This window comes from Rhinolophus sinicus, linkage group LG09 (genome assembly GCF_036562045.2).
Source record: "Rhinolophus sinicus isolate RSC01 linkage group LG09, ASM3656204v1, whole genome shotgun sequence".
NCBI lineage: Eukaryota > Metazoa > Chordata > Mammalia > Chiroptera > Rhinolophidae > Rhinolophus > Rhinolophus sinicus.
The window spans coordinates 22,328,960-22,343,435 of NC_133758.1; the positions used below are offsets into that span (position 1 = coordinate 22,328,960).

The 14,476-nt window shown below is 42.9% G+C and overlaps 1 protein-coding gene across 2 annotated transcripts in view; it reads left to right on the forward strand.

The window, feature by feature from the left end:
• The window catches only part of EPG5 (ectopic P-granules 5 autophagy tethering factor), a 97,003-nt gene that overhangs the window by 43,147 nt on the left and 39,380 nt on the right, over window positions 1-14,476 (forward strand). For both annotated transcript variants that reach the window (XM_019739694.2, XM_019739695.2), the window contains exons 18-25: window positions 3,332-3,476; window positions 3,706-3,903; window positions 4,370-4,480; window positions 5,940-6,062; window positions 6,974-7,140; window positions 7,983-8,204; window positions 10,013-10,136; window positions 14,164-14,308. In XM_019739694.2, coding sequence (XP_019595253.2) covers window positions 3,332-3,476; window positions 3,706-3,903; window positions 4,370-4,480; window positions 5,940-6,062; window positions 6,974-7,140; window positions 7,983-8,204; window positions 10,013-10,136; window positions 14,164-14,308 — 1,235 coding nt within the window. The remainder of the gene's footprint in view (window positions 1-3,331; window positions 3,477-3,705; window positions 3,904-4,369; window positions 4,481-5,939; window positions 6,063-6,973; window positions 7,141-7,982; window positions 8,205-10,012; window positions 10,137-14,163; window positions 14,309-14,476) is intronic.

Consider the following 14,476-nt stretch of genomic DNA (forward strand, 5'->3'; position numbering starts at 1 on the left):
AGAAAATTTCCTGCCCAGTTTAGAATGCAGGTGGAGGAAAATGATTCTAGTAATGATTTCTAGTTTTATTATTATGAAGATATTTCTCTTCCTCTTAAATTTAATTTTGGATTGCTTACAGCTTATTAGTATTTGAAAGAGCAGTTGTTTCCATGAAACTTGGGGAACAGTGCTTCTGACATCGAGCAGCAAATGAGTGTGCAGATCTGCAAATGTTACACGCAGATAAGATACACAGAGAGGTGTTCATCACATGAGGCATTTTTAATCTTGGGAGAATAAGACTTTTGAAGTAATTACAAAATAATGAAGCAAAATATTGGCCACGCTATGCTGTGGTATATAGATTGCACTTGCATTAATTATGTGGTAAAAGTATATGGAATTTATGATAAAAGAAATAGCTGCTTGGGGAGGAAAAGAATTAAGGATGATGGAATATTAATCAAGGTGCTTAAATTGCACATGATGAAAACTTAGTGCACACTCGTTTCACCAAGGGGAATGTATTGGCTCCTGTGATTGGGGGAAAAAAAGGCTCAAGATAACATCAGGTCAGTCTAAAGTGGTGGTTCTCCACCAGGGGTGATTTTGACTGTGAGGAATATTTGGTGATGTGTGGAGAAGATTTTGGTTGTCACACCCTGGCAGGGTGAGAGGAAGGTGGTGGTTTAGGGGCTGGGGTTGGAGGAGGTCGCTACTGACATCTAGCGGGCAGAAGTCAGGGATAGTGCTAAACATCCTACAGTGCACAGGGGAGCCCCCACAGTAAAGAATTAGCCAGACCAAAATGTCAGTATTGCCAAAGTTGACAGACCCTGGGTTAGTATTTCTCTTTCTCTTTGTTTATTCTCCCTCCAAGATCCCTTGACCCTGTCTCTTTTTCAGGCCTTTCTGCAGGTGTACTTTTTTGAGGGAAACAAAAGTCCATAGCCATCAAGAGAACTAGGCATCATCCTAGTTTCCCATGGGAAAGGCAAATGTTTTTCTTCATTGTTGTTCCTTATAATGATTCCCGATTAGTCTGACTTAGTCATCTGCTCTCCCTGAGCCTATGACTGCGTCCTCTGGGAATGTCCAGCCCTGAGAAGAGGTGTATAAGAGTTCTGTATTGAGAGTCCTTCCTTCCCAGAACTCTATGGTGTGGAGGAAGGACAGTTCCATTCATGAGAGGATGTACAGTTAGCAGAAGGGAGAGAGAGGATGCTCTGTGGACAGAAGCAACAGATGGCCCAAGAACATGCCTTTATGGGAGAGGTGGGTTTCTAATTGAGCTTTGAGGTGCATGTAGGCCGTGGGCCAGTGGAGAGGACAGGGCAAGGCAGGCTTTTTCAATATCGGTAGGGAGTTGAGAGGAGGTGGCCAGGCTGGGGAAGAGCATAAGTGAGGGCCTCGAGGTGAGAGGAGAACTACCTGTGCGGGGAGCAGGGAGGAGAGCATCTGGCTGGGGCCTCGCCAGGAGTGATGAGGGGAGATGAGCCCGACGTACACTGTTCAAGGGCACGAGGGGACATGCCAGTTTTCCCAGTGTGTGTCACTTCAAAGAGTGTCTCTCCAACTTGCCTGGTGATGAGAATCACCCAGGAGAGCTTATTACCTGTTTCCCCGAAAATAAGACCTAGCCGGACCATCAGCTCTAATGTGTCTTTTGGAGCAAAAATTAACATAAGACTCGGTCTTATTTTACTATAAGACTGGGTAATATATAATATAATATAATATAATATAATATAATATAATATAATATAATATAATATAATATAATATAATATAATATAACATAACACCAGCTCTTATATAATATAAGACCGGGTCTTATATTAATTTTTGCTACAAAAGACACATTAGACCTGGTGGTCCGGCTAGGGCTTATTTTCAGGGAAACACGGTAAATATGGCCTCCCAGGCTCTTCTCTGGGCGAGTCTACTTTAGTAGGAATGGGATCGAGCCTAGTGCCCCCTGTATTTTTTTTAAATCAGCACTCTGGGCGCCAGGCAAGTCTGGGAACACTTGTGTTTTGGTTAGCACATGGTTTTCAGGTAGGAGTTTATGTCCCCACTCTCACTCTACTCATGTGTGGACACAAATGAATTCCTTAACTCTGCAGAACCTCCATTTTTTTCATTTGTATCATGGGATAATATCTCCCATGCCAGATGTAAGGATTAAGTAATATACAGTACTGTGCCTGGCACAATTTTAATAAATTCTCTTTAGATTTTCATGACTTTTAAAAGATATTTTAAAATTAGATTGAATTGTCTATGTCTTGTTCCTCTGATTACTAGATTTTGAGTAATGACGAGTCTTTCTAGGCACTGTTTCAAATGCTCCCCCTCTGCACCTCCCCCACCTCCCTCTAACGCCGGCTCTAGCTCTGTCCTCTGCACTCTTACAGCACTTCATTGGTACCTTTTCTGTCATCTTTTCCTTTATATTAGCGTGGGGTTTGGCCTGTGTTGTTTCTCCTGGGAAGTGGGAAGTGCCTTCACTCACCAGTAACCACCGCTTATTGATTCCCATTGTGTGCTGCCACCGTCTGTACAGGGGTGAGCAAAGCAGGCCTGGTGGGCGGCGCCCTCAGACACCTAGGACGTGATCACGTCCTCAGGAGGCAGTTACCAGTGTGAGGGACCATGAGGGAAAGCAGTGGGGTGCTGTGAGAGAGGTTAATGGGTTAGATGTATTTTAGGTGGCGGGAGGGGGGTCAGGAAGTATTCTCCGAGGAAGAGACATTGCAGAAGGCATCCGAGGGATGAGTAGGAGTGTGCCAGGTTAGGTGTGGGGGAGTGTTTCAGGCAGGAAACGCACATACGCAAGGCCCTGAGACAGGAGGGAGCCCGGTGTGCCCAGGGAACTGAGGGCACGGCCATGACTTCATTCTCTGATGTCCCCCTTGGTGCCTTATATGCCACCTCGTGAAGTTGGCACCCAAGAAAAGATTGCGGAATATTTTATAAATATCTCTGCTTTTGTGTGCATAAGTTGGGAGTGTAGAGGGGATGTCAGGCCCCTTTGTGGGGACAGCCTTTTCTCTGATGTCAGGACAGCTTTTTCTCCAGTGCTCTTTAACTTTCATGTGTTTGTCTGCCTTGGGTCTGTTCACTATACTTCCCCAGGTAGACAGAATTCCTCAGAACCCACATGAAATTGGAAAACTTCATTCTCCTGAAATTCCTGAAGATTTATCCGAATCCCTAAATAAAACAGAGCTTTGGTCTAAAAATGGGCCCACTTTACGTTTTTCTGTTTTCTCCTAAGTAATTAGCTGTTGGAAACTCTGTTGGCTTTGATTAGAAGATAAAGTGTGTCGTCCTGTCTGCTTGACAGGTTTTTGTCCTACCTCCTCCTGTTCCTGCACTTGGACAGTGGCGTCCCTCAGGGTGTCACACAGCAGGTCACCCACAAGGTGACACAGCACCTGACTGGAGCCAGCCATGGGGACAACGTGAAGCTTCTCAACAGCATGATCCAGGTCAGGGCCCTCGTAAGCCCCTAAATACACTGTAACCCACCTTTCCAGTCAAACACCCCTGGTGCCAGCACATTGGTGTGTTGGTCATTTCAGAGTGCTTGGCACTGTGCGTTTGGCTAAGAAAGTCCCCAGATTTGGGTTTTGTCATGCAGTAGGTATTATTTTCTTAGTGTTTTCAAAATGGGAGGCTGTTGTTACCTTTCCCCTCACCTGAGCCCTTTTTCCATAGGCCCACGTGTCTGTAAGCACGCAGCCCAATGAAGTGGGCCCCGTGGCCGTACTGGAGTTCTGGGTTCAGGCTCTAATAAGCCAACATCTTTGGTACCGAGAAGAGCCCATCCTCTTCCTCATGGATCACTTGTGTAAGACAGCTTTTCAACTGATGCAGGAAGATTGTGTGCAGAAATTACTCTACCAGCAACACAAGGTAAGCCTGTTAGAGGAGTTACCTTGCAGTCAGTGGCTAGATAGTAGCCTTCTAAAAAGTCCCCCCAAAGCACAGTTCTCAGTACTTCTCGGCGGTCACCGAGTACACTTTAAAAAAATCAAACAAAACACTATGCCTTAACGGTGTCTTGTTTTATTTCAGTAACCATAGTCTGCTAGAGCAGATCCCCATAGTCCGATAGTGTAGATTCCCATAAAGTCAAAGGAGATGATACCAGCCCCCCCCCCCCCCCACACACACACACACCCAGGAGGAGCTGCTCGTTACATTTCGCTGTAATACGCTGCCGGGGAATGGCACTGCTGGTGGACTAATTATTGAAACCCGTGTCTTAACCAGAATCTTTTAGTGTATAGTAAGATAATGGCTGATATTCTTGAAAAGGTCATTGATAAGCTTTTTTTAAAGCCTGCTCTCTCTGCTCCACACCCTCTCCCCGGTGTAGAACGCTTTGGGTTACCACTGTGACCGGAGTCTGCTCTCTTCCTTGGTGAGCTGGATCGTGGCAGGCAACGTCACTCCTTCCTTCGTGGAGGGCTCAGCCACTTCCACTCAGGTAGGAAACCCTCTCAGGACCCTTTGTTACCTTCGTGAACCTGGATATTGCTGTCACCCTTTCTGGTATATTATTAATGGCCTAAAACAACTGGCATTTATGTAGCACTCACTACGGAGCAGAATGCTGTTTCATTTCGCCCTCACAGCAGCCCTCTGCTGCGGTTGCGCTGTTGCTATTCCTGTTTCACAGAGAGGCTAACTGAGGTTTACTGGAGTGAGTGGCTGGCTCAGGGTCAGACAGCTCGTGGTCAGACCCAGGCTGCCGGACTGCACGGCCTGCCCAGCCCCCTGGCAGAGTGGTTAGGAAGGGGATGCTGAAGCCAGAGTCCACTCAGTTCTGCCATTTGCTGGTGCTGTGCCTTGGGCAGCTTGCTTACCAATCGGTCCTCAGTTTCCTCTTCTGTCAGAGGGAATAACAATGGTACCGATATATAAAGCATCAGAACAGCACTTAGCACAGAATCGGGGCTCCCTAGGTGTTGGCTGTTATTGTTTCCATCCTGATCATCAGCAGCGTTATTTTCGTCACTGTTTCCACCTCTCAGACTTGGTGTTGAATTACGTCCCTGTTTCATCACTTAAACCAACAGTAGCATCCTTCAAACTTGTATCACGGTCTCACTCCTGCCTTTACCTCTTGTGATCCAGCTGAAGCCAACTCCTTGCTGTCACGACACATATCTTTGTGTTTGCCTAGCTGATTCTCCTGCCAGGCATGCCTTCACCTCCAGTTTCTATGTGGCGCCTTCTCAGATACACCTGCCTTCTCTGGTCCTGCCCTCCGTCCTCTGGCTTCCCATAGCACTTTACCCCTGATTCAGTAGTCACCACTTCTGACTCCACATTTTGGTTACTTATGTACAGAGGGTGCAAAAAAAAAGTATACACATTTTAAGAAAGGAAAACTATTAAAATTGTAATGCTCAATATATACCGATAACAAAAGATGAATACAAGTCACCTGTGACTTCTGCAATTACAAGAGGTGCTCAAAGTGGTTACCATCAGCATCCAGACACTTCTGATTATGGCGAACTACTGCTTGAGCAATGTTGACCAAAGTGTCCACTTGTATACATTTTTTTTGGCACCCCCTGTGTTAGTCTTGTCTCTTCTAATAGATGGAAAACTTCTTAAGGGCACAGGTCGTGTCTGGCCCTCGTTTGTGGCCCTCATGCATGCAGAAACTACCCACTAAATATTGTTGCATGAACAAGCAGCCTTTTACTAAAGTAGCCTTTCCAAAGGAATTTAACCTTTTTCAGTGATCTATGTATCTAAATTTATAACTGTGATAAGAATATAGACAGGTATGAAAACTATGTGTTAATTTTAGAAACTGTAAATGTTTGTCAACTGAGAGCTGTGATAGGAGAGATGATAGTTTGTGGAATATCAGGATGTATTTTGCCTGTGTGAGCACTCACTCTCCTCACCTTCACTTGGTGTCCTTTTAGGTCTGGTTTGCATGGACAGTCCTGAACATGGAATCTATCTTTGAAGAAGACTCTCAGCTCCGAAGAGTTGTTGAAGGGGAATTGGTTATAAACTCTGCTTTCACCCCTGACCAAGCTCTGAAGGTGCAAATAGCAGTTCTGCATTTGAGTGGGAGAAAGTGGTTTATGCTTTGATGCTGAAAGGTTCACCTGTAGCTTTTGAGCTCCTGTGTTTTCTTTTGTTGTGAATGTTTGGAAAGCACAGTAACAAAACCAACGATGAAAATAGTGTCAATGAAATGCATGCTCCCTTCCCAAGGTTCATTTAACACCTCATCGCTGAAGGCTGTGTTCATTGCATGTGTGACGGGGATTGCTGTTGTTTTAAAGCAATTTCCAGTGTGTCCCAGGTGCATCAGAACCCCCTGGAGAGCTGCTTAAAAATCAGATTCTTGGACCCTGACTTCTGAGATTCTGAGTTTCTTCTGAGTCTGGAGTGGCACCAGGAATTTATTTTTAAAAACTCCCTAACTGATCCTTAGGCTCAGTTAAGTGTGAGAAAGACTGGAATAAGGCTTTAGAATTAAAGAGCTTCTCTTTTAGGACCCCATAATATAGGCTTTGCTTTGGGTTTCAGAGCTTATCAAGGGATTTATAATTCTTAAAATCCCTTTTAAAATCTAAAATTTTCAAAAGAGTGGTAAAATTTGACAGTAATCTCTGCTTTTGGCTTTCATATCATTCTACTTTCTTGCATTGTAGTGTTTTACATGCAGAGGCATGGGAATGAGATTAGACTAGGTGACACTTACGGTCCATTCCAATTCTGGGGTCTGTGAAATGTTTTGACAGAAGAAAAGCTACCCCATATGTCTTATTGCCAAGGAGGTTAAAGTGTTAGCTAGTGGGTTGAAGAAGTAAGTTGTATTGGACTTTTTTTCTTACTGAATTGAAAAATGCTCGGCATTTCATTTGGATCATTTAGAAAGAGCAAACTGTTTGCAACTTGTTCATTTCCTGGTTGCTCAAAGCGCCCCCCTCCCTGCCTTTTGTAGAAAGCCCAGGCCCAGCTGAAGCTCCCCATCGTCCCGTCTCTCCAGAGGCTGCTGATTTATCGTTGGGCCCACCAGGCTCTCGTCACGCCTTCTGATCACCCTCTTCTGCCGCTCATTTGGCAGAAGTTCTTCCTCCTGTATCTTCATCGGCCTGGACCGCAATATGGGTATGGTACCCAGTGTCGTAAGTTTCCGAATCCACTCCCGCCGTCTCACTGCTCCGCTGCTCCATGTTTTCTCACTGTGGTGTGTGTCAGAATCCTTCTCCAGCTAGGAGTCTCCCTCCCTCCTTGTTTCACGTTTCTTAGACTAGAACTCTTGAGTTCAGGGTATCTTGTGGCAACTCTCTCTTTTACCATTCGCCATATGCAGCATCGTGAACAGAACACCCTGGAACCCAGCAAGGCTTAGCATAGAGCCTCTGGAGATGCAAAGGGAGAGAACCGCCCCAGACAGGCTGCTTGTGTGACCATCATGAGGCTTGTTCGAGGACTTGTGATGGATCGAGCAGGAGTGGGCAAAGGCCATGCTGTGTCTCGCAGCCCTTGGGCTGTACCAGGTGGCGTCCAACATTTTCCTTGGGTCTGAAGGGCCTCTGGCCAGCTGGAACTGTCCATTGTTACTGACTATTGAGCTCTAGCTCCAGCTCAATTCCTAGCTCACCCTCACTCCCTTAACTCACTCCCTTGAAACATAGATGTCAATTTGTTAATTCTTTGTCACTTCTGTTTTCTACCAGATGCAAGTTGTTCAAGAGCAGAGACTCTATTATGTACCTCTAAATGGCGATACTATCTTGAATTTTCATAGCATTCCATTTTTTTAAAAACTGCTTTCATGTATACCATCTTGTTGAAGCCTCACAGTAACCACTGAGACAGAAATAATATGAATTCATTTCATGGGGTATATGCACAACTACAGTAAATTGACTTCATTGCTGGTTTGTGTCATATAGGAAGACTGTCTTGTGTTGATCTTCTTGTGATCTGTGCTTGTATTTTTTAAGGTTACCTATAGATGGTTGTATTGGAAGAAGGTTTTTCCATAGCCCTGCTCATACCCATTTGTTGAAAGAAATGAAGAGACGCCTGACTGAGGTGGCTGACTTCCACCACGCTGCCAGCAAGGCCCTCTGTGTGCCAGCAGAGGGCAGCGAAGGGCTGCCAGTGAGCCCGGCTGGCACCGCTGGTTACCTGACTTCCCCAGAGCTGCATGCGGAGCTTGTGAGGTGACACGTGGTTGTTTACTCATTTACATTGTTGTTTGCAGCACAGGTACTGTGCTGGAGCAGTTATTTGTGTTATAAACTGCTTAGCTGTTATTTTTTTGTTGTTAGATTGAATATGGCAGCAGTTTTGACTATATGTTTACATCTTGTAACGTTTCTCTTTTATGTTCCTCGTGAGAAATGAATCAGCAATATGGATATACCTCTGTTGAGTACCTGGAGTCTGAGTGAAAGATTTTAAACCGGAGGGCTGATGTCCTCTTTCATGTAAAAACAGAAACAAACGCAAACAATCGGTTAGAGCATGTAAACGGGTAAAGCCTTGTAGGATAGTTCTCTACAAGAAACAAATGACCAAGGCAGGGTTCTTAAAGGGGGGGTTCATAGAGCCTCTAGGGGATTCTAGGATCCACCTGGGTTAGGGTAGGATTTAGGAGTCTCCCAAAACTGCTTCTAAAATCAGGCACAATACTGGGATCCCCAAAAGATTGAGAACTCTAAAGTAAGTTTGGGTCCTTTTCACACTAGTCCTTCAACTTTCATTTATAAGCTTGCTATAAACCAGATATTAGTCTTATAAATAAGACTTAATAAAACTGGCTCTTCATAATTAGCCCTGAATGCAAAATGTCTTGGTGAGGACACCCAGTGTGTTGAGCCTGCACTGAAGCTTTGGGCCTGACCTCCAAGCCCTTAGGTTCTGTCTCAGCCTCCAGCAGGACTTTCCTCCTTGTCTTGCTTGCTTGAAGGAAAACTTATTTTTAACTAGGCTTAACCAGGGGGGAAGGCTTTGTCTTTGAACCTTTAGCGCAGCCAAGAAAATCTTTGCTGTTCCTTTCTGCCTCTCTTAAATCCCCCTCCCTCTGGGTGTGTTGGTAAAGTGGCCACCTAATTGAATCAGAAGCTCGAAGAGAGATCCATTACAGCCTCTTCCCTTTAGGAGCCACAGAACCCTCTCCCTGTCTCTCTTCCTGCACCAACTACCCCGGAGGTGAAGGAGGTAATTTTCCACTTCATTGAGCAAAGCCAAGTCATGCCACCTCCACCCAAGTCATTTGTGTGGCTGTAGCCTACTCCATCCAGCACCTGGTGCTGCAAACAGCTGCTTAAAATAAAAGTGATCTTAGCCAAATGGACTGTGTTTCTTGTAAAAACAAAACAAAATAAGAACAAAGGAAACATAAAAACTTTTTAAGTTTTTACTGGAAAATTGAGGTTTTTTTTTTAAACCTGGTTTGGTTCTGTTCCTTCTTACCGAAAATAGGGTGCCCACATTCGTGACCCTTTGAGGGAGGAGATTGTCATTGAGCCTAAAGCTGGCAGGTTCTTCCAGGGCATAGGTTGAAAATGACTTTTAATGTTTTCTCTGAAAGATATAAAATAAGTTTATTTGAATGTTACTTAAACTTTTCAAAGCACTAAGGCTCACTGTGACTGGATTGCTCAGGAAAGAATGGCTCCAAATTCATTCCCTGGGTCTGTGTTAAAATAACCTTCTTCAGTTTTTTTTTTTTTTTTTTCCTGTTTATTGTCCTTAAGCCTGCTTTAATAGTAAATTCTCAGAGCCCTTTTTTTCACACCTTTTGTTTTAACAATCATTGCATCATAGTGTAATTACTTGTGACCTGTCTTTCTCCCCTGCTGGCCCATGAGCTTCTCTGGAGGGTGGTGGTGGTTGGAAACTATTTCTGTATTATGTGCTTTCTTTACTTTCATGTAGTGGTGCCAGTGTTCCTAGAGATTAAGAAACTTCAGTTGCCTGCACATCTTTTTATGTTTTATACAATTCTGTTTTTTCTTTCTTTTAGGCTCTTCAATGTATATATATTATGGCTAGAAGATGAGACTTTTCAAAAAGGAGATACCTATATCCCTTCTCTACCAAAGCATTATGACATTCACAGGCTAGCCAAAGTGATGCAGAATCAGCAGGTGAAACTATGGCACTGTCTCTTTTAGTATGTCTGACTGTGATTTGAATTGGTCACTCTCATAATCTAATGGTAAAAACCACTTGTCGATATGGAAATGGGCTCCCTTGAATGGTCATTTTTCTGGATTTTGTCAGTATATAAGTGATTAAACAGAGTTACTCCCTTTTGAATCTCCAGTCCCACTGTGGTCTCACCTGAAGGCTTGGAACTCAGCCCTAAGGCTTTGTTCAACCTCGTAAACATAACCTTCCTCAGACTTTTTGTATTCTTTCTTATTTTAAATTGTTAGAAGCTGAACACCTCTAAGTAGTCATCTCTACTCCCATAAAAAGTACGGTGTAAGAATTTATTAGCATCCCTACGTTATATAGAAAGTTAACTGCATGAAGTAGATAAGAAGCTCACCTTTGTTTGGCTTTGGAGATGACCTACGGAACTGTGATGTCGATCTCACAGTTTTGGTTACTCTTCTGGAGATCCTCAATTCTAATCTTCACACAGTCTAAGCTGACAACCAAAGATGTCTGTAGTCTGTGTTTAGGCCAGAACTTCCAAGTTTTCTGTAAGCGTGTGTGCGCACGAGCATCTGTATCTGTCTCCTATTCCAATTCCTTTTTTCTGGGGGCTGAACTCGACTGGGCATTGACCCCAACATGGGTAGGATTCAGGAACCTCTAACACGCGGGAGTTTAATTTGGATTTTTTTTTTTAAAGAGGGCACAGCTCAAAGTGGCCCATGTGGGGGATCAAACCAGCAACCTTGGTGTTAGTAGCAATGCGCTCCAGCCAACGGAGCTAACCAGACACCCAATTTGGATCTTTAAACCTACCTGTTTCCACATTAGATGTAGTATATCATCTCCAATAGGTGTCTTTGATTTTCTTCTTTTTTTTTTTTTTTTAAAGATTTTTTTGGGGAAGGGGAACAGGACTTTATTGGGGAACAGTGTGTACTTCCAGGACTTTTCCAAGTCAAGTTGTCCTTTCAATCTTAGTTGTGGAGGGTGCAGCTCAGCTACAGGTCCAGTTGCCATTGCTAGTTGCAGAGGGCACAGCCCACCATCCCTTGCAGGACTCGAGTAGTTGAACTGGCAACCTTGTGGTTGAGAACCCACTGGCCCATGTGGGAATCGAATCTGCAGCCTTTGGCGTTAGGAGCACGAAGCTCCAACCGCCTAAGCCACCAGGCCGGCCCGATTTTCTTCTATTTTGTTCCTTTCTTTCCTTTCTCTGTTCTTTCTTTCTTCTTTCCTTTTCTTCCTTCCATAAGTATTTATTAAATGCCTTTAAGGTGTCAGGTATTGTATGCCAAAGATACAAAAAGAAGCCTGACAAGGCCTCTGCCTTCAAGAAGTTTACTCTCAAATGGGGGCGCTAAACAATGATGAATCTGGTGATGGACTGTGAGCGTAGAATGCACAGGGTGCTGTGGGAATGTAGAGGAACAACCCTTGATTCACACTGGGTCTGGAGTGGCAACCTTTGAGCTAAGCCCTGAAGGACAAATGGGCGGGCATTGGTCAGGTTGAAAGGAAAGGCATGGTGATGGAGAGTAGCAGAGAGGACGTTACCAGCGGGAAGACCAGCGTGTACAAAGATATGGCAGGTGAGAGGGGACGGCATGTTCAGAAAGGTGCTGGTGAGGACATAGCTACCAAAGAGGGCCAATGAAACCAGAGAGGGGACCAAGGGTCAGATCTCTAAGGACCATATATACCTTTGTAAAACATTTGAATTTTGTTCTGAAGTCTTTGGAGAGCTGTTGAAATAGCAGGTGTGGTTAAATAAATGGATGAATTAAAAATATATTGAGGAAGAATCAAGATCAATAAGATTTTTAGATATGCATTAGGATTGATACGGTAGGAGGACTGATTAGATACACAAGGACTCCCAAATTTCCAGCTTGGGCAGCTAGAGATGCTGTTTACAAAAATAGGAAATCCTGGAAGAGGAAGTGCCAAGGGGCTTCCAAGAGAACCCTCTGTCAGAGTTGGTGGGGAGGGGATACACAGGTCTAGCATTCAGGAATGAGGCAGTGTAGGAAATGGGGGTTTGGGTAACAGAATATTTAGATTAAGAAGGTGGAAACCTGAGGAATGACAACATTTAAGGTATAGAGAAATAGGTTGAGTGTGTAGGGACAGAGAAATAAGAAAAATAAAGAAGTGATCATGGTGTCCTGAGATCCTTTGCTGTTCCATTCTCATCTCTTCTTTATGTTTCACACACCAAGGCCTTATCCAAGGTTTTTCATGGAGTAGGTACTTTGCGAGTTTTTAAAAAAATTAATCATAGCTTTCTTGGTTCTTTGCTATTTATCTTGGCTACCCAGCATCTACAGAATTAATTGCTTTTTCTTTTAAGTCTTTGCTTGCCATTTGATTTTATAGCTCCTAATTTAGATCTGTAATTCAGTCTCAGAGTTGTCCTTTTATGGTTTCTGAGACATTTCTACTTACCCATCGTTAATCTCAGTATTCTTCTCTCATTGTTAGCCTCTGTCAACACACATGGGAGGGTCTGGTATAGCATCTTCAACAGTTTGGTGCATCTGGGATTCAGGCTTGTGATCAGGATGAATTTGGAGTTCCTCCTGAGTCTGGAATGCTTTATGCCATGGTTAGTTTGGAAATAATGATTTAGGACTTCATGGCAGTGTACTAATTGATTTTTAGATTTAGAAGAATTCTTTAGCACACTTAAAAATGAGAAAAAAGGAAAACCATAGTCTACATTGGATCATCTATTACTGTTTGAAGTAGTTTGTAGTATTCATTGATGGTTGACATTTTGTTTTAGACACTTATCATTTATATCCCTCACACAGTGATAACCCCCCTCCCCCATCTGCTACCCCTCTGACAGCGCACAGAGCCATTACATTTCTACTGTCTCTATTCCTAACGCTGTACTCCGCTTCTTGTAAATATAAATATATAAAATTATAGTTAACATTCATTGTTGTTCAGTTTCAGCTTCAGGTGTACAGTGCAGACTTTTTTTTTTTCGTTAAAGTCGGTCCACCATTCTAATATGTAATGATCACCAAAGTGAAGTACATAGTCAGAACATGCAGGTGAGCTTACTGGAGTGTGGGAAGAGAATACTAGAAGTTCTATTTTTCTCACTTTATTTACTTATTTCACCTTTTACCATGAAAAATTCAATCATATAGAAAATAGAATAATATAATGGACATGCTGCTTTCCCCCTCCCCCCATATACCACGTGTCTAGTTTCATGTATAGTCCATCCACGCCTTCCACCATATTATCTTGGAACTAATTCTAGAGAGCATTTGATATATGATTTTAAAAGATGATGATTAAAAAAATAACGTAATCCAGCAGCATTTACATCTGAAAAACATGAACAGTAGTTTCTTAATATCCAATAGCTATTCAGTATTCAAATTTCCAATTGTCTTATAAATGTCATAAAAGTTTTGTTTTTACTTAATTACAATGAGTCAGGATCCACATTTTGTGATTGGTTGATAGCTCTTATAAATCTATTTTATCTAGGTCTTCCCCTTATCCTTTTTTCCCTTGCAGTTTATTTTTTGAAGAAACTAGTAGTTTGTTTGTAGTTTCCCCACAGTCTTGATTTTGCTGTCTTTGTGGTGTAGTTTGATATGTTTTTCTGTGCCCTGTGTTTTCTTTAAATTGTTTTTGGGACCTAAGGCTTGATGTAATTGAGATTCAATTATTCATTACATTTATTTTTTTATCTCTTTAAAATTTCTGTTACTTGCCTGTCTTACAAATTTTTTAGCTCAGTAGTATGTGTATATAATTTATAAATATACATTTAGTGGGGCTGTTAAAATTATTTTTTCTGATCATGGCACATATGAGACTTGGGCTAAGACAGAGTATCCATTTTGAATGTGATTCATTCTTATGCTGGCGAACTTGAAGTTTCATGTTGAAACTTACTCCTTCACTTTATAGTTAAATATATGGTTTTATATGCAAATATATGATTCATCTCTGAAAGTTAATCCTGTGGTTCTATTGTAGGATCTGTGGATGGAGTATTTGAACATGGAGCGCATACATTACGAGTTTCAGGAATCTGTTGGTCTGTGGCTGCAGGCCAAGCTTGAGTCTCATTCCACACCCTGTAGTTTGTCAGTGCAGCTGGACTTTACTGATCCTTTGTTGGGTGAGTCACATGAGCATCGGCCCCTTTGAATGAATGAATGAATGAGTGAATCAGAGCCTTTGAGGGTGAAGGTATGCATAGTGTATTCCTTCAGTGAGAAGTGCTTTTTTAGGAGTTCATCAATTAACTTATCTGCCACTTAGGGTTAGGCTAGGTTATGAGTGAGAG